Source organism: Metarhizium brunneum, chromosome 3, assembly GCF_013426205.1.
Source record: "Metarhizium brunneum chromosome 3, complete sequence".
NCBI lineage: Eukaryota > Fungi > Ascomycota > Sordariomycetes > Hypocreales > Clavicipitaceae > Metarhizium > Metarhizium brunneum.
Window position 1 is genome coordinate 1,347,425 of NC_089424.1, and position 24,513 is coordinate 1,371,937.

The 24,513-nt window shown below is 48.9% G+C and overlaps 7 protein-coding genes across 7 annotated transcripts; 3 read left to right on the forward strand and 4 right to left on the reverse strand.

The window, feature by feature from the left end:
• Nucleotides 1–178: 178 nt before the first annotated feature.
• Nucleotides 179–2,444, reverse strand: vrtB_1 (Malonamoyl-CoA synthetase vrtB; the record flags this gene model as incomplete). Its single annotated transcript, XM_014688775.1, has 2 exons — nt 179–721; nt 780–2,444. 2 exons carry the CDS (start codon nt 2,442–2,444, stop codon nt 179–181), a joined length of 2,208 nt encoding a protein of 735 aa, XP_014544261.1.
• A 635-nt stretch (nt 2,445–3,079) lies between these two features.
• Nucleotides 3,080–5,176, reverse strand: vrtR1 (Transcription factor vrtR1; the record flags this gene model as incomplete). Its single annotated transcript, XM_014688776.1, has 1 exon — nt 3,080–5,176. The coding sequence occupies one exon, from the start codon at nt 5,174–5,176 to the stop codon at nt 3,080–3,082; it is 2,097 nt and encodes a 698-aa protein (XP_014544262.1).
• Nucleotides 5,177–6,030: 854 nt separating this feature from the next.
• Nucleotides 6,031–7,348, forward strand: vrtH_1 (FAD-dependent monooxygenase vrtH; the record flags this gene model as incomplete). Its single annotated transcript, XM_014688777.1, has 2 exons — nt 6,031–6,550; nt 6,609–7,348. The coding sequence occupies 2 exons, from the start codon at nt 6,031–6,033 to the stop codon at nt 7,346–7,348; spliced, it is 1,260 nt and encodes a 419-aa protein (XP_014544263.1).
• Nucleotides 7,349–7,581: 233 nt separating this feature from the next.
• vrtG (Lactamase-like protein vrtG) lies at nt 7,582–8,556 on the reverse strand (the record flags this gene model as incomplete). Its single annotated transcript, XM_014688778.1, has 2 exons — nt 7,582–8,292; nt 8,347–8,556. The coding sequence occupies 2 exons, from the start codon at nt 8,554–8,556 to the stop codon at nt 7,582–7,584; spliced, it is 921 nt and encodes a 306-aa protein (XP_014544264.1).
• A 550-nt stretch (nt 8,557–9,106) lies between these two features.
• Nucleotides 9,107–9,796, forward strand: vrtF (N-methyltransferase vrtF; the record flags this gene model as incomplete). The annotated part of the gene is made up of 1 exon (XM_014688779.1): nt 9,107–9,796. One exon carries the CDS (start codon nt 9,107–9,109, stop codon nt 9,794–9,796), a length of 690 nt encoding a protein of 229 aa, XP_014544265.1.
• A 2,378-nt stretch (nt 9,797–12,174) lies between these two features.
• G6M90_00g056760 (uncharacterized protein) lies at nt 12,175–13,512 on the forward strand (the record flags this gene model as incomplete). The annotated part of the gene is made up of 6 exons (XM_066130624.1): nt 12,175–12,177; nt 12,241–12,249; nt 13,208–13,249; nt 13,317–13,331; nt 13,394–13,414; nt 13,474–13,512. 6 exons carry the CDS (start codon nt 12,175–12,177, stop codon nt 13,510–13,512), a joined length of 129 nt encoding a protein of 42 aa, XP_065986807.1.
• Nucleotides 13,513–15,892: 2,380 nt separating this feature from the next.
• Nucleotides 15,893–18,978, reverse strand: vrtR2 (Transcription factor vrtR2; the record flags this gene model as incomplete). Its single annotated transcript, XM_014688780.1, has 4 exons — nt 15,893–17,278; nt 17,354–17,857; nt 17,936–18,097; nt 18,565–18,978. 4 exons carry the CDS (start codon nt 18,976–18,978, stop codon nt 15,893–15,895), a joined length of 2,466 nt encoding a protein of 821 aa, XP_014544266.1.
• Between the last annotated feature and the right edge of the window lie 5,535 nt (nt 18,979–24,513).

The following is a 24,513-nucleotide window of genomic DNA, read 5'->3' on the forward strand; positions in this document are numbered from 1 at the left end:
GTTGCCCAGGCCAGAGTCCCAATGACCAAATATCCAGCCCGATGAGACGCTCTTCTCTCGTGGTTCGAAGCCGCTCAACAGCCGATACAGGCAAATACTAAAGAACATGACCCTCTCCAGCAGCCCGACGTGCGGCGACGACTCAAGGCTATACCGGTTGACATTTCAAATTTTTACATCAATGCCGCTTTGCCCACTCCTTGTACCAGACCAGACAATCCTCATTCACGGCCCCCGACCCTCCGGCAAGCCCTGTTTCGAGCCCGCTCATAATCTTCTTGACCAACACTTCAATCTTCTTTCCATTCGCCGTAACAGGAATGTCCGGGCACTCATCTACAATGGCCGGAACATGCCGGGGAGAAAGCTGCTCTCGGATAGCTTCCCTGACTGCTGTGACGACTTCTTGGCTAAACATATTGCCCTGCCGCATCTTCAAGAACAGAATAACCGTTTCGTCCATGTCTCCGTCTCTGCGGCGTCCGATACACAGCGAATCCTCCACCGTTTCCGGAAATTTCTTTATGATCAAATTGTAGATTTCCGCACTCCCGAAACGCACACCGCTTGGGTTCAGGACTCCATCTGATCGGCCCAGCATGACAAGCCCTCCTGTACGAGGATTTATCCTAATGAAATCGCCGTGGGCCCATACGCCGGGGAATCTTTCAAAATACGACGCCTTGTATTTCGATTCCCCGTTTGGTCCCCAGAATTGAACCTCGAACCGTGTTAGTTTTGCTGCAGGGGAACATGTACAGTGGCACACATGCACTTACAGGCTGTGAGGGAAATGGCTTCACACAAACAAGTTCGCCCGGCTCTCCAGAGCCAGTAAGATCCTTGCCATCGGGCCCCCACGACTGAACCGCCAACCCAAGAGCGGTGACTTGGATCTCTCCAGCGTAGACGGGACAAAGCGGCGATGGCGTGCCGAAATCCGATATGATGTCCGTGCCGCCGGATATCGACCCCAGATTCACGCTTCCAAACGCCTCGTATATATATCTGAATGTCGATGGCGCGAGCGGCGACCCGGTTGAGTAAATTGCCTTCAGCGTATTCAAGTTCAAGCCGTGGTTTCTGGGCATGAGCCGGTTTTGCTGCAGCATGGAGAAGAACTTGGCGCTCGCACCAAACTGGGTAATGCCCAACTCATCTATAATCTTGGCCATGGCCAATTCATCTTTGACTGCCTCGCCGTTGTTAACATGGTAGAATGGCGAACCATTGTATAAGACGACTGTAGCGCCGGACGCCAGGCCCGACACACACCAGTGCCACATCATCCACATACATGTCGTGATGTACAAGAGGCGGTCCCCTGGCCGGATATCACTCTGGATAATGTGCTCCTTCTTATGCTGTAGAAGGGTGCCAATCGCGCCGTGGACAATGCACTTTGGTGCGCCGGTTGTACCGGAGCTGTACAGTATAAAGACGGGATGCTCTGCTGGCATTTGCGCAAACTCCATGCTAGAAGATGCATCGCCCCTGGATACGAATACGTCGAATTCAAGTACATTGGTGTTGAGCCCGGCGTAATCAATCTCTTCTTGTTGATGCCAAGTCCGCAGGACGACGGCAGCCGCCAGCGTCGGCAGGGAGCGAATAATCTCAGGCAACTTGGGCAAAACGGGGTACACCTTCCCATTGTAAGCAACTGCGTTGTCGGCAAACAGTAAGTGAGGCTCGATCTGAACCAGGCGATCCAACGTTGCGCCGACTCCAGTGTCGGGACTGACCGCCGTCCAGATCGCCCCGAGGGAGGTCGTGGCCAACATGGCCACCAACGCGCTGCTGTGGTTCGCAACGTAGCCTGCTACTCTGTCTCCTGGCTTCAATCCCATTGCCTTCATGGCTGCTTGGCACTGGCGTACTTGTTCTCGGAGTTGTTTCCATGTAAGCCTTTCCCGTTTCGTTTCCGTGACGCTGATCACAGCAACATCATCCTCGGAAACGGGTTGGATGGGAAATAACAGATTTTCAGCAAAGTTCAGTCGTGCATCTTTGAACCATGTTGGCCTTGGCCACATGCGTGACGCATCATCTATAACTTCTCCATATGATTGTGAGTGTCGAATACCACAGTAGTCCCAGGTCTCGCGCCAAAAGTCGGAAATGTGTTCTGTACTCCAGGCGTGTAGTTCTTTGTATGTCGTAAAGCGCTTCCCATACTTGGTGTTTATTTTCATCAGAAACTCCCACATCTGACTGGTCTGCGGTGAGGGATGGCGCCAGAGAGGTTCTTCTTCTAGTTCGCTGGAGACGTTGCTAACTTCATCCTCGGCAGACGCTGTTGAATATGCTAGGCTCTTCTCATTTGGCAAACTTGCCGAGCGGAATTGGAGATATGTTTGAAGTTTCTTGATGAAGCGGCTCACTTTGGTGAGGATTGGTCCAGAACCCGGGAGGGATCCGGTCCGTGGTTCGTATGGCGCCATGGTCGTTTGGTCAGATACTTTTAGTCTGAACGCAGTAGTTCAACCACGTAGAAGTTGTAAAAAGGCTATCTTGAAGCGTTTTCAGTCTTTACACCGAAGAAACCGGCCTGTCTGACCTAAAACAAAAGCCTGGATCCCAGATGGGTCGTGAAAACCCTGAACAGCATGACAACACATCAGCCAGTTGCACTGTACGCAATGTGGCCGGGAATTCCTATTTACCAAAAGTTCATTCTAAATCCGATGTTCCACTGCGGCTGACATAGTGCCAGCTTGGTAAATAAAAGTGAAATGTAAAATCCGATGCGGTATTGGCGCCCCTAAGCCCGAATCGAGTATATGCCATATGGGCTGACAGAACACCCCATATCGGCTTCAACCTCCATTCACCGTTCAATTATGAGTTAGTCGCTGCATGCTTCCACTCAAAGTGGGTTTCGTCTTTCCGATTTAGCCCCCCGAAATCAAATCCCCGCGACGTATGCCATGAAGCGGTGTTGGTTTCATTCTATACAATGCATACGTTGTAGAAGTCAAGTGGCGAGTTGCATGTTTCGCGCATAACTTCCATACCAGGGTGACAGTGTATGGCGTTGATACAATTACATATTTACATGACGCGATGCCTTGGTCGTTCAACAAAGATTTGTATCGCGGTAGAATTGATCCCAGAATAACCAATCTGAAGGATTCGTGTTCAAATTATTTTCCATCATCAGATTCGTGCCGTCAATATGGCCAAAGAGCCCGTCAGTCGTAGACGTCTCCTCCATTGCATCATTGCTACTGCCCATCTCACTGACGGTATCACTGATAGTATCTTGCGGCCCCCGGGACTTGCGTTTGCGCTGGTTTTGAAGAGACGATATGAAGGAAGGTTCAGGTATAGGTTGTTTTGGAGGGCTCGCGAGCCAGGCCTTTAACGTGACATCACAGATCATGAAGTGTAGGGCTCTCTTTCTCTCCAACAGATCCTCATGGTTTGCGTAGACCTCCCCAACCATATTCCACGTCTTGTCTAATTCCGCTCTTTTGTAGAAGCCAGCTTTGGAGATACTGAGTAAGATGCAGAGAAGTGCATCCCAAAGGAAAAAGTTCTTCACTTGCCATCGGAATTTCTTCAAGGACGGGTTGCGATAAATAGTACTATCTGTCTCAAGGATCCTCTCCGAGAGGGCGCAAAGCTCGTTTCGCTCACCGTCATTCACGGTTTTATCCATTACTGGTTTCATTCGGTTGCGTAAACGAACAATATTCGCAGCTGACCTCACGACTGCGAGCGTTAGAAGGTGTAGCGGGTTGAGGATGTCGCAGTACCGAAGGTACTTCATCTCTATGGAGCCCTCGACATCATTGATCAAGTTTTCGATCTCTTCTGAGTTTTTGAATGATACCGCCGCGCTTTTCAACTTCACACCCGTCTTGGCGTAAAAGTTGGACAATTCTATCCTGGCAAGGCTGTATATCATTTCTGTGGCTCCCTTCTTTTCTTCTGGTATCTCGGTCATTCCAGGATAAATTTGGTCATCGTTGATGTTCAATGGCTGCTTGGTATCCCAGCTGTCCGGTGCTATCGAAATCCCCGTACCTGAAACCTGACCAGCATAGGTGTCAAGAGGGAGTAGCTGCCAAAACAGTCGACGGCGCATTTGGACCTCAAAAGGTGGAAGACCAAGGTTTTCCCCGTCACGATGCAGTCCCATGCGCTGCGCAAGTCGAATGGCGATGCCAGTTAAGCTCCAGAAAGTATGCGGATCGACCTGACTACGTGCCGCCACAAGAAATATTACGTAGGCCTGAAGCACACGCAATGAAGTGGTTTTTAACCACGACGCATTGACTAGGGCTTGAAGAACAGCACTGCGGTACTTTGCCATTAGATCGTGCTTTTGCTTATTGAACGTCTGCAGACAGTCGGCGTCCGGCATGGAAAACACAGCAAGGTAGTAAATACTGAAAACCAAGCATTCATCTCCTTTTGAAACTGAGGCTGGCTTCCGAGAGATTGTGTCAACCATCTGTGCCATCGTTGGGATGTGCAGAATTTTGCACAGGGACTCGACATTTTGAACGTAGGCATTCCATAGGCTCAAAGCCTCATCGTGGGTTGGATGGACGTCGGCTAGGCTTTGATGGCGTCCCAGCATAGCCAGGGGGACAGCTTCCCCAGTTAAGAAGCCTAGATTGCTGGATACACTATGGTCTCTTCTCGAAGCCTCGTTGTCATCCTCGTTGATCTCTGAGTCTGAATCTGACAGTTCACACAAATCTCCATCTCCAGCGGGAAGCAGCAGGACACTATCAATGTAGCGGGACTTGCCGTCTGCTGAAACAAGTTTGCCGACTTCAGCTGGGCCTTGGTTGTTGGACAAGACTTCTGTCGCATGCCGGTTGCTACGCTGAGTCACTGCATCTCCGCTGTGAGATGATGTCGGTGCTGGCTGTAGAAGACCATTGGCTCGTAAGATGCTCTCATATCTAGCCAGGCGTTGATTCATATCCTCATCTTGCACCCTTCTCCGTTTCCTTGGCGGCGGAGCAAGATATGTGCATTCGAGGTTGCCCTTGTGACAGCCAGAGCAAACGGGAAGAGTCCTGTTACATTTGACCTTTTTGCGAACGCATGATTGACAGTTGAATTGCATTGTCGCAGAATCCGGAGTCGAAGCAACGCCGGCTTCCGCGGACGGAGACTTTCCTGGCGCAGGAGCAATGGCAACGAGTTGCGACATTACCGAGACGCGTTCTTTTGGCGACCGCAATACCAACAAGCTATGGCGCAGAGGCCCAGTTCGGGGCTTCGACTAGTCGCTGAACCAAGTAACGTAAGGCTGAAATGTCTTACAAGGGAGATGATGTTCATGCCAGAGTGGCAGGGCATTTCACAAAGGATTGCGAAAAATTTAACATGGCTTACTTGCAGATCGGAGATTTGCATCGATGATACCTTGCACCGCAAAAGCTCGTTCATTCTGTTTTTGCAACATCGGGGGGGGACTTGAAGGGTGATGAGTCAGCACCTAATGTTGCTCCTTCCCTGACCAACAGATGCATGAGGACATGAACTCTTCAATTCCTCGTCTCAAACCAGATTTTGCGCGAGCTGTCAAGCTGGCTGTGACGAACCCTGCAACATGCTCTCCGATATGCTCTTTCTTTGACAATACCAGTGATGGGCTCAGATTGCAAGTGAATGTCATCTGAAACCACGGGCACCAATGCTTTGGAGAAAATGGACCATGAGTAAATCTCACTCTCAACGTCACACCATCCGGCTTTTAAGAACCAGCACTGACCATATTGTATCCTTGCATAGAACGGTTGGGTTCCTTGACCAGGTCTACTGACCAGTCAAATTAAGAAGCCATAAAAACCGGCGCTCCGAGTAATGGCATTTTGACAGCTGGTTTCGGTGGAGACCTCGTCAGCTGGGCTGTGCGATACCAATGACTGCTTGCTCATTTGGCAGATTGCGTAAATATGTCAAATACCCAGGAAGGCACCGGCATCAACTTGGAGCATTATTCAATGTATTAAGTGCCTGTTGAGTTCGCCCAACTACAGAATTTCGATTCATTGGCTCAGAATGGCAACAAGGAAACCGGCCACCCCAATTCTCATAATCGGAGCAGGCCTATCAGGCCTTGCTACCGGACGAATTTTGACAAACCACAGCATTCCGAATATCATCTTCGAGTCTTCACTTCCAGAGCGTAGTCAAGGTTTCGCTATTAGCTTACACGACTGGGGCTATTCTGCACTTCTCGAGGGTCTTGGCGGAGTATCCCTGAAGAGCATGGCCAAAGCAGTTGCACCGGATCGACACGTTGGTGGCACCGGATGGGTTGATTTGTGTATGCGCGACAACTCAACTGGCGATGTGCTGGTGGCGCCACCCGAGGAAAACAGGCCTGCGGTGATGCGAGCGAATCGCAATGCTTTGCGGGCATGGATTGCTGACTGTGGCGACGATGACTTGGATGTGCGATACGGACACAAGCTGAAGAGCGTGTCTGGGAGAACCGGAAACATGACGGTCGTGTTTGAAAATGGAGCCCAGTATAGCGGCTCCTTGATTATCGCTGCTGATGGTGTTCACTCTGCGGGTAGCTATGACCGATTTCACCCTGAACAACTTCCAACGTTCCTTACACACCTGCGCAGTTAGATCTCAAATTCTTCCTCATATTACCCCCGAGATTATTCCTGTCGTCGTCTATCACGGCGAATTCCATCTGCCTCGCGAAGAATTTGACGAATACATTAAACCCTTTGCCAATGGTTCAAACATTTTAGCAGGCGTCGGCGATGGTTTCAATACCCCAATCACAGTCTGCAACATGACGAAAAACAAAGTTCATCTGGACTGGTCATACTCTAGACCAGCTCGTGGCCACAACGACATATTATTTGACAAAGACATCAAAGCCCAAGATACGCCCAGCGATATCCCCGAGGCGCTGGTGGCAGAACTCTCGTCAGTTAAACTTGCAGAACCGTGGGCCAGATACGTCAACCCGAAGACCATCAAGGGGCATTCGGTATTCCACTGGGTTAGCCGATGTGTCTACATGTCTACGGAAGACGCTATAAAAGGTGGAAGCCAGGGTGTTGTCTTTGTTGGGGACTCATGGCATGCAATGCCGATTTTCGGAGGCGAAGGGGGTAACCATGCTCTCTTGGATAGTGTCGAGCTTGCCTCAGCTATCGTAAATGATCCATGCTTAAAGCAGGCCGTCTCTGCTTACTATAATGGAGCTTGTAAACGCGTTCAAGAGGCAGTCAAGAGATCTAAAACTCGGTTCTATGTCCTGCATAGGCCCATGGCGGAATGGCAGGACATTGCGGAGAAGAGAAAGCTGAAAATAGCACAAGCAAACAAAGCCGCAAAAGTGTCGGCTTAGAGACCACTCAGTAGCAATATATTCTTTAGATGTCAGCTAGAAATGTAGGTTCTCCATTGATCTCCAACGCAAAGCATCTTTGCTTTCGCCCATTCCAGGCCAAGTCAATACTCTCGATTCACACTCTCACTTAACCATGGACAGCCTCTAGAATTAAGACCCATCACAATACAGGACTTGTCAGTGAACGGTTTGATCTAAATTGAAACATCCTACGCTGCGAGAAGAGCCACTCAGTGAGCCACCCCCAACCCAAACCATCTCCTCTTCTTTGGCTCACCAGGAGAGAAACCAACTTTCCGGTCCTCGGCCAACTTCCACAGAACCTGGGACAAGAACGGAACCAGGGCATTATCCACAATCTCTTTTGGTACATTGCCATATATTGACTGTATGATCTCCTGCAGAGTCATGCCCCCTTTCGCTCCTTTGGCACAATGCCAAGACAGAGCTGAGCTAACTTGCTGAATGCGAAACTCGTTGTGATGAATGTATTCTTGCATTTTCGCCGGCAAATTGGCAATCTTGGCGCCATGAGCCGGATATCCAGACGCGCAGCCCTGTGCAACCATACAGTCTAGGCTTCTCATGTAGACAGCCAGATCCATCACCACGGAGAATCCGTGTCCGAGGACATTATCTCCAGTGAATAGGGCGTTCTCTTCTTCAAGGACGAAACACATGTGGTCTATGGCATGGCCAGGAGTGAAAACTGCGCGGATAGTGGCTCCTTCGACGGAGAAGATTTGGCCATCTGCGATGGGATTCTGGCCGCGATCGGGTCGGTTCTTGTAAACTCGGTCTGCCCAGTTGGGGTTATGGGATATAAGATCAGGAACGCCACCGGTATGGTCTCCGTGCCAGTGAGTCAGAAGGATGAATGAGAGGTCCAGTTGCCGGTCTTCAAGGACCCGGATGACTCGTTCAATCCAGCATGGTAGTCCCTACGAACCAGTCAGTCTCTCTTTCGCGCAAGCGTCCATGGGGTTTTGACACACCTCCCCTGTGTCAATGAGGATTCGTGATTTTCCATTTCCCACAAGATAAGTGTTTGTCCCTTGGAGCTGCATTATGCCTGGATTTCCTCCCATGATGCGGACAACACGATCTGTCACATCTTCAACGTCACGGAGCTGCGGCAGTTGGGCTTCCTGTCCCTCAAGGTATTCTTGCCAAAAAGACTCGTCAAATGGAATTCGTGTCGCCATGTTGAAACTGTGGTTCCAGGGACGAACAATTGGATGGGGAACTCACTGGCAGTGCCTGTTCCTGATGTCGACTCGGCCTTACAGAAGGCACTGCGAACCTCTTGGTAGCTTCAACAGAAACCAGAAGACGTGAATTAAAATTTGGACTGATTTCCTCCAATTGGCACCATTAGAGCCTTGTTGGGTGTTCCGTTGGCTGTGCATGATCGGAATCTGTCGTCGGGTTTTGGAACAAATTGTGCATAGAACCGCGTGTATGGAGAGGAGCATGTGAGCCAAATATGGACATCAAGTACATATTTCCTTATTTCAGATAAACCCCCAAAGGCCGATCAAGTCCCGAGCCGTCATAAATGCCAGATGCAATATGCCAAATTGGCAATATGCCCCCATGTCAAACAAACAAGACGCCTGGGCAGAGAAGAGCGAACAAATAATGGTTTCTGTTACTTTCCATATATCTCCGTCTATTTTTCACTATTTCTACAATTTGAATTCGCCTACTGTGTAATTAGCATACTTTGCCAGTTACGCCTCGAGACGACTAGAAATGTCTGCATCTGGATCAGCCTCTTCGGGCGACGACAAGGCCGCAGAGCTGTACAAAACAAGACGACTTCTCCTCTACGACTACTGGGTCCTCGGCATTGTGAGCACATATGCCTGGGGATGCCCTACTTCTCAATACCCTCTGCCTCAATTTCGCGCCAACGTGGGCAAAAACCATCTTGACATTGGAATCGGAACGGGCTATTACCTCCGCAAAGGCCGCATCCCACCAACAACAAAGATCACTCTGCTGGATATCGAAAAGACTGCTCTGGAATTTGCATTGAAGAGGTGCGGGCGATCTGATGCGCGTGCGATTGTCGCCGATATTTTAAAGCCTCTTCCCGTGGACGACAAGTTTGACTCTATTTCCATGTATTATCTTCTTCACTGCATCCCGGCCACCGTGGAGGAGAAGTGCAACATATTTTCGCATATCAAGAACAACATGACCCCCGATGGTGTCATTCACGGGGCCAATGTAGTGGCGAGGGGTGTGAGAAAAGATAACCGGTTCGCGGCTCATATGCGTCGAAAGGTCGTTGAAGCGGGTATTTTTCAAAACAAGGAGGATAACCCATATGACTTTGAGCATGCCCTGAGACAAAACTTTCATGAAGTGGAGGTTCGGGTCGTTGGAACAGTATTCATGTTTCGCGCGGCGAAGCCCAAGTTGGACGAGAAACCTTAAAAGGGTTGGTAGTTTCGAAATAAGGAGTGTTTGCAATGGAAAGATGAAGCATATTTCCATTTTCGAGAAGACATGGGAGTCATTCAGCACCGTTCATAGTTGTATACAAGGGAGGCTAGTTATGGCACAGATACCATCAGCGTGGGCACTCAGCTCTTTAGTTCTTGGACAAAACGAAGCAAGTTCCCTCTAATTAAAAGTCTCGGTTATCGTCACGCAATGGAGACCAATCTCATGAACGTCACTTTCCATACTATGCAGCTCTTTCATGCCAGATTATGACTGGCTCAGGTCCATGCTTCCGAGGAGGATTGGGGGTTTTGTCGAGATTTGCCTACAATACATGATTGGACAGCGTGTTCAAAAGCGTTCACTGTTTTTTCCCTGGGTTATAGTTGTGACGATATTTCGTCCTGTATACTAAGACGGCGAACTCTTTCGTCAAAACTAACGTAGGTCCACGGGTGTTTATGGGGCTATAACCCTCAAATTTTGGTGCTCCTCTTGAGTTTTGTTTCCACGGCGTCCTAACGCAGTCATCATCACCTTTGGCGAGAGTTCATCTTCAAGCGACTCAGCATGGATCTTTGCTAGAAGGAATCTAGTCAGGTTTTCAGAGCTAGCTTTTTTTCTGAGTAATATAGACGCACATGTCACCAACAGCTTCTCAAATTTCAAGACTCAATCTGTTCTTGAAGCTGTGGAACCGTGGGTTGTGCTGGACGAGGGAGGGTAGCCGCGTCATATTGGTAGACAACTGTCTGTCTCGTGAATTTGCACATATATCTTGCACTCTTCCCCCAGTAGTTTCATTCTCACCCACCAAAGTAAAAATTGAGATTGCAAAAATATATGTTCTAGTCGTATCTCGAAGTTTGAATATTTCGGTGAAGTCATTGCCAATGTTGTTTGGGCATTCATCTAGCGCGTCAACTACGATTAAAATACCAAAACAGCCAGGAAGCGACGTACATATGAATTAACTCTTCTAGGCACCAGTCAACCCCTATGCGACGCGGTGCGCAGTCTCGGCGTGGGGAGCGCATTCTCATCTTCGGACTTGCGGGCGTCCAGAAGGTCATCGAGCCAAGACAAAATGCTACGCACGTCACGGAACGTGCCAAAGATTATGGACAGGATCTATACCGCGAATGATTAGCGAAACACCACCGAGGACCACGGGAACATGACGCAATACCCCTTCGTAGGCGTCGTTTCGCTGGATGCACTGCGTATAACGTTTAGGCACTTCATTGTTTTCCCTGGATTCGCTTCCAGTGGGGAAACCGCAGCGGATCTCAACCGAGGCGGGCTCCTTGGGGGTCGGAGTTTTGAGCTACTCCCCAGTGCCAGCACGCACAGCGGACCGGACGCAGTGAGTGCAGATGTGATCACGGAAAGAAGTCGTTGTATTATCCATGGCGACATTTGAGTACCAGACATGACTCTGACACTCTCAACGGCGTCCCACATAAAGGGGAGCGTACGGTGGAATTCCTGGTTGTTTGTGCCTACCGTAAAGGTTCTGTATCGCTCTTAGCAGAGCACCGCTCGAGGGGAGACCGTCGACGCAACTTAAACTTGCATTCTGTGGCAGAATATATTCGCCTATCAAGAACTATACAATAATATACTGTGGTACATTGTAGTATAGAGCTTGATAGTCGGTAAAATTTGACTCTTTGCCTCCGACTGTGGTCTGTCGGGGAGGGTCTAAAGCCGGCCTTGGGCGCGATGGATGCAGAATTGATACTGGAATTAGAATTTTATCAAGGCGAGGTGGTCGAATGTTTTTTTTTTCAGTGGATTCGAACCAGGCGTCATTATTTCTCACAATTTAATTTGTTTGTTTGTTTGTTTATTCAGGGCTGCGGGGGGGCAGATAGACCAGTTGACACCTCAGTCATCCTTTCTCTTAAACGCACCTGCCTTGCCTCTATGTTCGATTCTGAAGTCCTCCTCTTCCTTCACCTCTCATCATTGCAATTTGCCCCCTCTGTTCTGTAGCGTAACAACTTGGCCCTTTTTGACTTCAAAACACTTGGAGTTGATATGGAATGGGGTGAGGGCTCTCTTTTCTGTTCCGAATCGTGTGCATTTGGGTGGCTAACCTCTTGGGTTTCAGAGAACGCTGTTATTTACATGCCGAAAGTGCCCCCGACTTGTTTACTGAGTGCAGAGGCTTGGCCTCAGTCCGGAACTCCTGTGAAAACGTATACGAAGACTCCGGCTTCGAAGCAGACTTCGACTCCTAGCAAGCGTACTTGGCACGAATACCATTTCAATGTTTTGTACGTGCCCAAGCTTCTCCGACCTGTACAAACTACGCAAAATAGGTGCTAATATGCAATGGCCTTGAAGCTCCCGATTGAAACAAGATGGTATGTTATTTGCTTTGAGCTCTTACGTGCTAATATATCAACAAAGTCTAACTATATGAACAGCCTCTTACTGTTAGTTTTATTACGCTTTTGGCCAACAATTATATCCTAATAAATGTAGTGTTATGCTTGCGGCCAGTGTGACAAGGGTTCAGTATGAAGGCTTGGAGCAAAAAGGGCTCTATTCAATAATAATCTCGTAGGATGTCAAAGGTCCTGAGTTGCTAAGAGGAAGGAAGGGAAAGGTGACTGCTTTATATACATGAAAGGAACGCCCGGGCCTGGGGCTCTTGCCCGGGCACGTGTTCCAGCTGTGTAACTAACAGGTTCCTTTATCGGCGAAGCCCCTTTGTTGGGCTTCACGATCTGTTGGGCCTTTTCCGTGTAACAGCCAGGAAGGCCACATTGCCCGGCAATGCCGGCAGGTAAGTTATATCTATTATTTACTTTATTAGTTGACTTACTAATAATCTTTTTTATATAGACTCGTGTTTTCTCGGTGCGTGTTACCAGCATCTACCCGCGATTGCCCGTCTCGTCTGATCACGAAGCTGACAATACAACTCGTAAAGCAGCCAAGAGTAAGAGATAAATATAAGAGATATGTACGTATTAGATTTATCTGACGACTACTGATAAAGAATCTGACGCCAATTGGGCCCCCCCACGGCCCCGCGGTAAGTCCCCTGTTTCTAGATCTTATACCAGAATATCTTTCCCCCATAAAGAACTCTATCTTTGCTTTATAATAAACAGGACATACACACGTATGTACCAATACCGTGTGTAATTATACTAAATAGATGCCTTGATAGACTCGTCAACCGGTGTGTTTATTTGTTTCTAGCCGGTGTTCTCATCAATTACTGACACATGCGCTTGGGCAGTCGGCTGGCAAAAAACGCCAGGTTAGTGTGAAATCGGACTTTTTTACTTCAACTAGTCTACCTATACTGACAAACCTTGCGGCGTGTAAATGTATAGTATCCCTACTATGAGAATATTATAGCCCTATTATTAACCTGTTCAGACCGAGGAGAAGGGGGAGGCGGACAAGCCGCCAAAGCCAAAGGTTAGTCCTAGTCATTTTACAATAAAAGTATCTAGCTCTCGCTATCATCTCCTGACACGAATAATAGAAAAATATCAGAGAAGTAAGTTATTTTTATTTATTATATTTATAAAGCTTGCCATATACTTATCGTTAATAACCTAGTATTTTGAAAAGATCATCGAGGTATGTTAATCACGCCTATTTACGTAGCATTTATGACACTACTTACAAAAAATCGATAGGCCGAAATGACCAAGGATGAAAGCGACGCCGAAGAATGAGTTTTCTCAGAGTACGTCTATTGAGAACTGTATGCATGAGCACTGTAGCCCACATTGCGCCAAGCCTTGATGCACACGCAAACGCGCCGAAGAACTTTTTACGAAAATAAGAGCGTTGACTCGGCTAAAAACATGACATCTAACCATTTCGCTTTAGCAATATTCTCATTCCAACATTATTGCAGTATCTATTGCGCCCAGGGCCGCCGAACGATTGCCTCCTCCCTCAGATAGGCGACAGGCGGTGGCAGAATATATTTACCGACTAAAAACTTTACGCCAATATACTATAGTATGTTGTAGTGCAGAGCGTGAGAGCTAGGTACTTGGTTTTGTCGAATACTTTTTGCCTCCCGCCGGCGTTGACATTAATTGCGAGGTTCGCGATGCTTCTACCCAATTTGGCTTGGTCGTCAAGGTCGCAATGTCCATACTCGACTGGTATGCCACCCCGTCGTCTTATTATCAGTAGTTACAGTGGACGAAGTCGACATGGAGTGGGAGCACGCCATATAGATTGCCGAAGAAAATTACAAAGTCCTTCGAGGAGGCATGAATCACATTCGCTATACTAGTCTGTGGAAAGGTTCGCCATATGAAGGATTGCTTGGTTGAAACGCAGATGGAGGAAATGGTCCTGTATGACCCTACATCTTTTGGTACACTTGCAAGTATGTCACGAGTCATTGTCACATCGTGGCGGACAAGATGCAACTTCGAGGCCACGTCGTCTGACCCTTCAATATGTTGTCCCCTGGTCTAGATGCCCGGGGGATCCGCTCAAGTAAAGTGTCAGCTTGGCATAAAGCTACTTTCACAGGCCTGCGTTTGTCGGCGTCACTCCAAAAACGCAACACAGCTCGCCGCCTCTCAATTTTATATGCACTGCTGACCCTGCTGGCAAGTCGGCACAAAAGGCTGAGGACTTGTTACCATCCGACGTCCACTCAGGGATCCAGGATGACCGCCACTGGGAACCGTGGCATGTTGGTGGGAACACGAATCGATCGGAGCTGAACTGGACCCCTGTTGCCTTCAGCTTCCATCGGCGTGCTAGTCTCATCGCCAAGATAATCTAGGCGGTTGCCGAATCTGGCAGATTGGATCGGATGTTTGGGCCGCGCGGCTGACATTCACCGCCACGCAGTCTGGGACGGGGCCCCAGCTGACGGACGATAAAAATCGAGTCAAAATCCGTAGATGCAAATACCCTGCTGCTGCGGTATCCGGAAGTTCGGCTTCCCAGGGGTTGCTTGGCACAGCGGCTCGTTTTTCTTGCTGGACTTGGGATTGCGCTAGAGCAAAGGAGCCACTCGAAGATACTGGGATCGTCGAATTGTTGCAGTCGCAAAGGCATGGACCTGCCTGTGGTGAACTTGGTTTGCGGGGGGCACCATGATGGCAGAAGCACGAGCTGAAACTCCTTCATCCGTACTCCAAGTCATGGCTGCCTGGAGCTTCATTGCATGGCTATTGTAAGAACAGCAGCAAAGCCAGGCGTCGCTTTCACGCGACCCCATTATCAAAGAGCATTGTGAGACGGAAATTTAGTACACGTGGCGAAAGACATTCCCCTATCAAGGGTTACACATTAATATACTATGGTACATGTTAGTATGAAGCATGACAGCGACTATAATACACCACCAGGTAATTCTCTCCTCACTCATCTTTTGGTCATGGGATCATCTCCTTCCATGTATTGATCCGGCGTCTAGACAGCTCCTCCAGTAGCCAAGCTTCGAGCAACTCTGCTACCTTCGGGCCCGGCCCGGCTGGGACACAGGTTTTCAACCGAAGCCAACCATTTCGGTCCTGACAGGTGCCGTTTCCCCATCGGCCGCGATGATAAGCTCGCACAACAGCAACAATATTCCCCCAATATGTCTGAGCTTGGTGGGAAGGTGACATGCCCTTTTTCCCGGTGCAACAGAATTTAGCATACTGCCAATGAGAGCACAGTTCTTACGGTTCGACGTGAAGTGGTGTCAGTAAGTGGGTGGCCAAAAGCATCACACAATAGCTCAGCTTAGTCTTCATACTTTTAATGTGAAATTCTTTTTATTCGCAGTGCCGCTTATTCTTGTGGGAGTACGTATGAGCCTCAGATGCGCGACGAATGTGTAGCCAGCATCAGCGAGACTTGCTGCATAATGCTATCTCATAACCGCAAGCTTCACGAGTACAGTGAATCCCAGGATGCCACGGTGTTTCCCATCAGTCTCATGTACTAAAAAGGTGGAAATAAAGCATATAAAATGGTATAGTGACTTCGTTGACAATACAGGCTAACACTCAGAATATCTCAGAATATCCGCATTCACAATCAACCATATGTCGCCAGCCCATCCGACTCTTGCAGTCTTTCATAGTTCTATATTTAGAGCACGTCTCTATTTTCCCTCTTATTAGTAGGCATCGATGCATCATCATCTTCGTCTATATTCGAGTACACGCCCATGACATCGCCAGTCAGCCAGGAAGGCTCGAAAACCTCCGAAGAAGAAATTGTATGGTACAAGTTTGGAGTCGCCATACACCCGTCCATTCCAGAAGTGTATTCCAAAGAGACTGAGGTAGGATCCCAGTTATGCTGCGAGAAAAATTGGGTTGACATGGTATGCGAAGCTTCGGAGCCGAAGGTGGAGCCGTTCATCAACACCTCGTCTGCATTTAACACTGGGTCAATAGGTGTTGCAGAGGAGCTTTGACTGGTTTTTCTGGACCTAACTTGGGTCAGCAACTTGGCAGCTGCATCCCTGGCCCTATTGCCGCATGGAATGTAGCGAGAAAGGTTTGTTCCTTGCAATATTGTCGACAGCTTCTCTCGGGTCTGATCCATCATGAGTGCCAGCGGCGGCCGGGAGGTCTCACTGTTGTTCTCTATAAAGAACGATTCATATTGCAGGTACGACGCCTCTATTACTGGCCAGGCTCTACGCACCAGCGCCATATCGGCACATGAAGTACATTCAGTTATGGCGGTGGAAAGTGCCAGCCATGGAATTGTGATATACCAGCGGAATCCCTCCCCGCGAGGGTCCGTGTAAATGAGCTGGGTTTTTTCGAGGTTTTGGAGAGTTCTTCTAAGCAAATCTGTATCAGCCCGCGGCTGCGGCGACGGCAGCGTTGTTAAGCTCTGGCTGCTTGAAGTATACTGGAAGGGTAGCAGCTCCGAAAGTCGCATCGCAGACACGAGACACTGTGTGCTGTGCCAGGTGAACCAAGCATAGGGAGAGCTTTCTGGATCGCAAAAATGAACAAGAGCCAGAGATTGTTGCTGAAACTGACTGACGTAATGCCTTCTCTGTTCCTGGCTGGGGAAAGCAGCTGAGCAGAAAGTGGAACAACTACTGGTAGTACCAATACCTGGTTCCGATCCCGCGAAATTCAGCAAGCGCCCCGCGACCTGTGCCCGATATGTTACAAGGGCAAAGGTTGTATCGGTGAGTTCTTCTCGGTCGGTCACTTCGTTCATGGTGTAAGGCTCAAAGTCGTCATCGTTTATGTGTCGGACTTCGGACATGGCAGCTTCAGCATCCACATGACTGATCAAAGGCTTTGTGGATTGTGCAAAGGAGGCTTGTAAGTCGAGGAGGCAGATGGTGAGCCACAACCGAAGCCTCATTTGCCGATGAAAGAAGCTTTCGGTAGATTGGGCCAATTCGTTGGGTTCTCGGTTTAGACCCATGGCCATTGTGAGTCTCACGGCCAGTGCCACCAGGGTCCAGACAGCTGCGCCCTTTTCTTCTGATCTTCGACCTATCTGTAAGCATGACTTTTGTCAGCGGCCCCTCAAAGCTTGTAACAAAAAGTCGACCTGGCCTTCTCATAAACTTACAAGATATAGGACAAAAGCCTGAAGAACGATTCTATCCCGCGTCGTTAATAAGCCGGCCCGTTCAATTGCGTTTTCACAGAACTTGCGGTGCATCGACACTATGCTAGCTTTGCTCATGCGAAACATAGCCTTGCATTGACTGTCTGTCAAAGTATTGGCGGCTGCATAACATACGGCAGATTCCAATGCCATGACAGAAGTATGTTCTTCTGGATAGCCGAGGTACCTATCTCCTTCCAGCATCCATCGACTGAGAGATGGTCTGTGAAGCACCTTGATGATGGGGTCCACGTTTTGGAGATAGACACGACACATGTTTCCAATAGCTTCTTTATCGCGAGCGAACATTGTTGCGCTGGTGATGCGCGGGTTATTCAGTCCCAACAGGCTCAAGCAAAACATGGCCTTTTTGGCATGCTCATCCTGTCTTTGCTCGTCCATTTCGATCTCTTGGTTAGTCCCTTCGTCGAATAGCGGCAACTCGGCACGTTCTATCCCCCGATCCTATGGTCACCGACGAGGTGGTTTATCAGCCCTCCTGATCTCCAGGCGAACACCATATTTCCTTACCCAGAAACATACCCTGTGGATGAAATTGGCCCAGAGACCGCTGGCTTCTTGCACACACAAACCATCATCGTGGTCACTACCGACTGAAAGCTCGGGTTTCCACGATGTTGGGCTCGGGAGACTTGTGGCGGCAAGCTGGGCATCGTCGGAGTCCTCAATTGAGCGTCGTAGCAACTATAAGTCACCGTAGTGGTCAGCTTACTCCATTGCGCTTCGAAATATTCCGTCAAGTTGATGGAGTCATCTGTCTGTGCAGTCAGAATGCAGACTTGCCGTGGATGACTCTGCCAAAGCTCTGCGCCCGCCATGTTCGTGGGCTTCTTGACATGGCTGGCTCGCTCCTGCCTGGTTGCCCGACTCTGAGCTGATTTTTTGAACCAGACTCTCGAGCCTTCGAATGCGATCAGAAAGATCCTAAATTGTCCCGACTGTTAGCAACATCGCTATTTCTCTCATTGTCAAATAGCCATGCTTTCTGCCACGTTCAGTCTTTATTTGCGTTTGGGAGAGAGAGCCTGCATTCCTGGCCAAGGTTCGCACCTGGCAGCACTGGGGCAGGGTGTGATTCGGCCCGCAATGACAGAGGGAGGTAAACCGGACAACTTATCGAATGAGCACCCAGCACTCGGTCCAATACTTACAAGCTTTCGTAGGCCATCATTCTCCAAGTCAACGTTGGAGTTGCAACAATTTCCGCGTTGAACTAAACTTTCCAGTCGATCAATTCGAAAACCAAGGACGCCACGGTCGCCCCGGTCGCTGCCTTTGCCGGGAGCAAACAATTCTTTAGTTCCGTGTTCGCCTGTTGATGTGTGGCGACATGGAGGTGTGATCGGCGGACCTGTGGCGGCGGTTGGAGAGGCATTGTTCCTCGCGCGACGAGCGTGTCGACCTCGAGGCAGTCGTGGACGATATACTGGGACGCAGACAACTCCGGACGACGTGCAATTGGTGCAAGGGTCGAGTTTGTCACACTTGAGCTTGCGATCTCGGCACAGAGCACAACTGAGTTGTGGAACAGCTCTATCCTTCTGTTGGCTGCGCCGTTCAGCCATTGTCGGAAGTCTACGACTCTTCAACACCGACACCATTCCAGATGCCAAACATAACCCATCCTACACAGTAGGTGAGACTTTATATATCCCTCCTAGCCACATGGTTCAATAAAACAAGGTTGCGCAAGTACCTGCCCCCCAGGTAGTCAATGGTTTGGTACTACACATGCAGAAGCGCCTCCAGGCCTTTCACGTTGCGCTGGTAAGCTGAGGCTAATCAGACCTGGCCAATGTCTAGGCCCTTGGCCAGCCATCTATTCACTGGCTTCAACATTTACGCAAGGACAAGATCGGTACGACTTCCATCATTCCGGCTTGACTTTTCGGCTGCAACAAATCCTCTATGCCCCGCGAAAGCCCGCCTGCAGACGTGTGGTGACATAAATACTACCCTGTGGCCTGGTCCAACAGGCGATGCCATTTTTCAAGGCTGTTTTTTTATTCGAGGGTTCGCCACACCTCCCGGGTGTCGCCAACACGGGCTGTCATCCTTCGCCCTCTCCCATAGTCGCCTCCCATGTCAGCGTTCATGGTTTGATATGGCAAGTATTAAGTCACGAAACGCTCTATCGATTTCCCAATCACTTCACAGTCTTAGTTCTGGTCAGTAATCAGCGTCAACCCACCATACGGAGTGCATATGCCATGTGTTCTCTTTGTGTACAGTCACTGCAACAAGCGACGTCGCACCAAACTCGGTCTGAAGACTCCTGCTTTTCAGCCGCAGGTTGTAATAAGGCGGGCTGAAGGTTGAGCGGCGGACAGTACATCAGGATCCCTACAATTCTCTCATTGAGTTGATCCTTTAGCCTGAAAGAATGTCAGGCTTAGGTCCGAAAAACTTTCCTGGCCATTACTGCAACGCGCGGGCTATTCGACAATGTCCGTTGTCAAGAAACAACTTGGGTAGAAACGCCTCTACAGAAAAGGCACCCCCTTCTCGTGGGGGTGTCGTGGAAATGTTCCGATTCCTTTCCCCATTCTGCTGACTGTTCATCTCACAGTTGGAGCTATCTGCTGACAGCAGGACGTCAGAAAGACCAGTATGTCATGGCGTTGTTAGACCCTCTCGGGAATGAGTCCCTCCGCCTATGATATTGCTCAGATCTCAGATGAGCGCATGTATGCCTGCCGAGTTGCCATGACGGCCTCACTGTGTGTGATCGAGTTACACTCGGGCAAAATTCGTGACAGCATGAGCCTCAATAAGCCATGCAGGCCCTAATGAAGCAGCACGGACCTTGCATACTTTCCATATCTTGTAAAAGAGCTAAGCCATTGGCCGCCCGACTGCTAACCTAGTCTTATTGGGCCTCTTGGCTATGATGTACCGGCGCAGTGGCAGGATTGGCTAGTAGCTGACGATATCTGGAAGCAGTCACATTACAGGACGTGCTCCTAGCTCCTAGAGATATAGTTAAGGCAACGCTTGTGAAGACTGCCATCTTCGTAACAGACGATAGAGACGCAGAAACTTTGTTTCTAGAATCTACCCGGGTGTTTGCAGTTCGGTCACACCACATGATGGTACTACCGTAGAGAAGAAGAAGCGGTGAAATCGAAAGACATTGAGAAATCCCTCTTGTTGGCAGCAACGACAGCTTACAACGCGAGTGCTAATCTGTGCAGTCTGATTGGCAAAGATCAAGGGTGCAAGCACGGCCAAGGATGACGCAGCATACTAGTAGACCAATAAACCAATAAACCAATACATAATCCGCCCCCAACTTTAGAGCTTCCAATCTCATTTCCAGGGCAGTTCTCCAAGACAGTGCACACGACACAACCCAGGTTTGTAAAAAACGTGGCGTGGGTTGCTGTAGCACGACAGAAGGGGAAATGTATATGTCATTAGCATATTGCCACGTTTTCCCTGGATTCTCCGAGTATAGTATACAGTGCATATGTTTGAGCACAATACTTGACGGCCACGAGGAGATGCCAGTCATCGGGCTGAAGACCAATCTGCAGCCATCCACCACGTATTGGAGAGTACATCCTGAATACGGATTCCTCTACGCAATCTAGACACAAGGGTAGAGGACGTGGAGTACAAGGTATACTTGGAATTTGCATTGACTACGTTGAGTTTCGTTGCAAGGGAAACAGCTCAGTCGCTTGAGGTGGAGGTGCAATATAATGTAGTCAGATGGCGACAGGGGATATTATGAGCATTGGATGATTCGTCTATTTACTGCAGTTTAAAGGATCAATACGTCTATAAAATCGAACCATTTCGGCAATAACCACGATAATTCCCATGTTTACGTGAAGGCTACGTCGACTGATGAGCCTGTGACCGTGATTCAGCGCAAGACGGCTGGCGTTGAAATCCACCAAACGGCGCAAAGAGAGTCGAATGCATACCAAGGCAAAGACGTTCGGTCCACAGAGTAGAGATCTCACATGCGAATCAAGCGTTATGCCTCTGGTGAATACAGTTTTAATATAGTTGCGGCTCGAGAACAATCTCGATCAATCCATTGGCACGCACTAGCTGTTGCATCCCACTTTGCAACCTGGTAATCAATTGTCTGGCAGTCCCCGATATCGCTCCTTATAACCGAGCCACTCCAATTTTATGATTCATATCTGTTCTGTTATTCTCTCCCTTTTTTTTGGCATAACCCAGTGATGTATCATGCAAGTGTACATCGGATTGAGCATTTTGAGTAAAAATGCTTTCATTTCTACCAGTTAGCCACAATATATATTGAACCGTGATTATATATTTGATAATGTAAGATACAAGATGGCTCAACTAGACTGTCTCGTTTCTGAACAAACATTAAAATTTTCCCATTAATTCCTCCGGGCGAGAGAAGAAAATCCGCGCCAAGTCGGGAGCTGAGCCTAGCTTACCCTATATTCCATCCATCCGTCTTGTTCACCTGGCAGCAACGTCTAATACTTGATACAGACGGTTCACAATTGCAAAATTGGAAAACTATTAAAAATGAGGACAGCATTTACGGGCCGTTCAAGTTTAGAGGGCGATTGCAACACCAACACCAGCAACTGAGAATATCCTGGATTTTCGTCCTCACAGGTGATCCTAGATAAATACCAAGACGCAACATTTATTTTAACAACGCGCTGTACAGAGTTGCAAATAGTCTATATCTTCCTATTCTTCAAGACTGTGTTTTGGCTACCTAGATATTTATGTTGTAGCCAGACCATCTCCCCAGAGTAGCGACATGTTCGTGCCAAGTTCCCCCACGGCAAAGTAAGTAAACACAAGAAGATCCAATGTTTAGGTTAACCTAGCCCGAAATCTACATACCAAAGCAATCAATACTACGCTAAGAATTGTCCCGGTGTTTCGTCACCCCAGACCCGCGCAGACTCAATCTTCACTCTGTTAAGCCTAATGCAGCAAAGCAGAGCATTGTCGCTGTGACGCTGTACCAGCATAGTCTCTGGCTGAGCGGCATGTATCGCGATACAAATGAGGACAGACCACCGCCAAGTTTCTTAATAGGGCCGGCGTTCAGACGGCACCACTTTCCCTTGGCAACGGGACTCCCCATGAACCACATCGCTTAAGTTGGTATGGGACCGTTCCGTGAGTAAAGTGTAAATGTCATGACATGGTATAGTATGCGCGGGACAACGGGGTCGCACTGTTCCCGATGCATCATTGGAAACTAGTTAGCACTAGATGAAAACGTAAAGCCATCGAGAGCCGAGCAAACCCGCTTCCCCAGCATTTGCCATGTAACTTCTACGAAATCTGGCAGTAACTTAGTTTATTACTGTCTGGGGAAGATGGATATCGTGGAGGAATCACCTACATGACTTACTTTGGAAACCGATTCTGGGACATATTGCGGGGGAGGAGACTTTGCTACTGTTCAGAGGATATTATTGCGATCAAGCTGAAGACTTGCAAGTTCCGTATCACGACGATAGTTCATTCAAGATGTTAAATGTTTGGCGTAAATGAAAATTTGGTTATGCATGCCCTTTGGTCGTAGGTATTCGTCAGCTTTGGTGAGAATGGTTGATCTGTCGAATGTCCGTCCGTCTCCCATTACCTGCAACCATTTCACGTCAGGCTCAGAACGGTGGCGCACTCCTTCAAAAGCGCCTGGGCCGATGAAGAAGATATGCACAATTGCTTTGAGTGATGGGTTGCCTTGGCTGGTGTCATACATCCGAACTGGTGTTTAACACTGGAGCCACATTGCCGCATTCGGAACTTTCATTACTCGAGGAGCTGCAACGTAATCAAACAAGGCGAACAAAACATGTTGATAGGTACGTATATGCATCAAGTGATGTGCGGCTGCCTCGTGACTGGGCAATGAAATGAGAATTCCTGAAGCCCACTTGGGCTCTTTGGATAGGTGGGATGATGAAGCCGATGTGAAGCGACATTGCGCGGAATAATGGACTAATACGGGCGGTCAACAAGGACCAGCTTTTGACTACTGGTTCCCGTTGGTGGAGACCGGGTCCCGCCGTCGGTAAGCTAGTCCGTCTTGGGCATCACCTTTCGATGGTCCCCATGAAAGTTACCGTGCCATCCGACCATCATCAGTGATGTTTCGGCGAACCAAAGCCCATGTTTGGAGCGTTTCCATTCGTCCTTGATGCCACTTGACCCTCCAGCAGCATTCAGGCCGCAAGAAGACCCAAGTTGCCTCCGAATTGTGGCGCTAGTCTCGAGGAGACCCTGCGGGACCTTTTGCGTGGGATCGACTTGTCGTTTGAGCAACTAATAAATACGTGGCGTTGTCGCTGCTCTATGCTCCTTGCTGGTAGCATAGGTCCATTGTTGCGTTATCTGGCTTCGTGGATTTGCCCACTAAAAGTCTCATGGTTTACCGATATGTGTTGTTAAGTGTTGTGCTCTGTGGCGATGGCGCTCAATACCCGACCTTTCAGTATATCCCAGCGCGAGCTACGGCACTGACACAAACGGCCTGCCGGTCTGGGTGTGGGCAGTCTCGGCAGCCGGGAATGTTTGAACGTCTGGAAATAACCGCGAAGCGGCGCTAAGAAAAATCTTCGCCAGAGGCGCAACGCCTCTTTCGATCTGAAGCAGCCCTCATCGCAAGCTGTAGCTCCAATGGTTCACTAAACCGGTGGGGTTTGCTGAGTGGCGTCAATATCCTCTTATTAGTGGTGTCCCTGATTTGTCCTGGTAAGCCCCGGGGCAGCGGGCGCCGTGAAATAAAGCATGGTTATGTTTGATAAGAGACTCGTGTACAATCTCTTCGCCGTGTCGAGTAATAACTTGAGGTGGATGTCGGGCAACTCACCAGTCGGAGAAGCACAATGTTGGTCGGGACTTGCAAGTACCCTGCCAGAGGCCCAGAGCGTCGGCTGAGGGATATATTGTCATGAACTCAACCCTTTAAATCTTCTAGCACTTGGCCGAGTGGCGCACAGCGACGTTCTGAAGCAACCAGAAATACCGTTGACAGGTATCGTCCGGCAAGTGGCAGGATTCGAGTCAGCCCAATCTTGTAGCATCATGCCGCCCGGACTCGAGTACTGCGTGTGCAAAGTTCAACTACATGATGC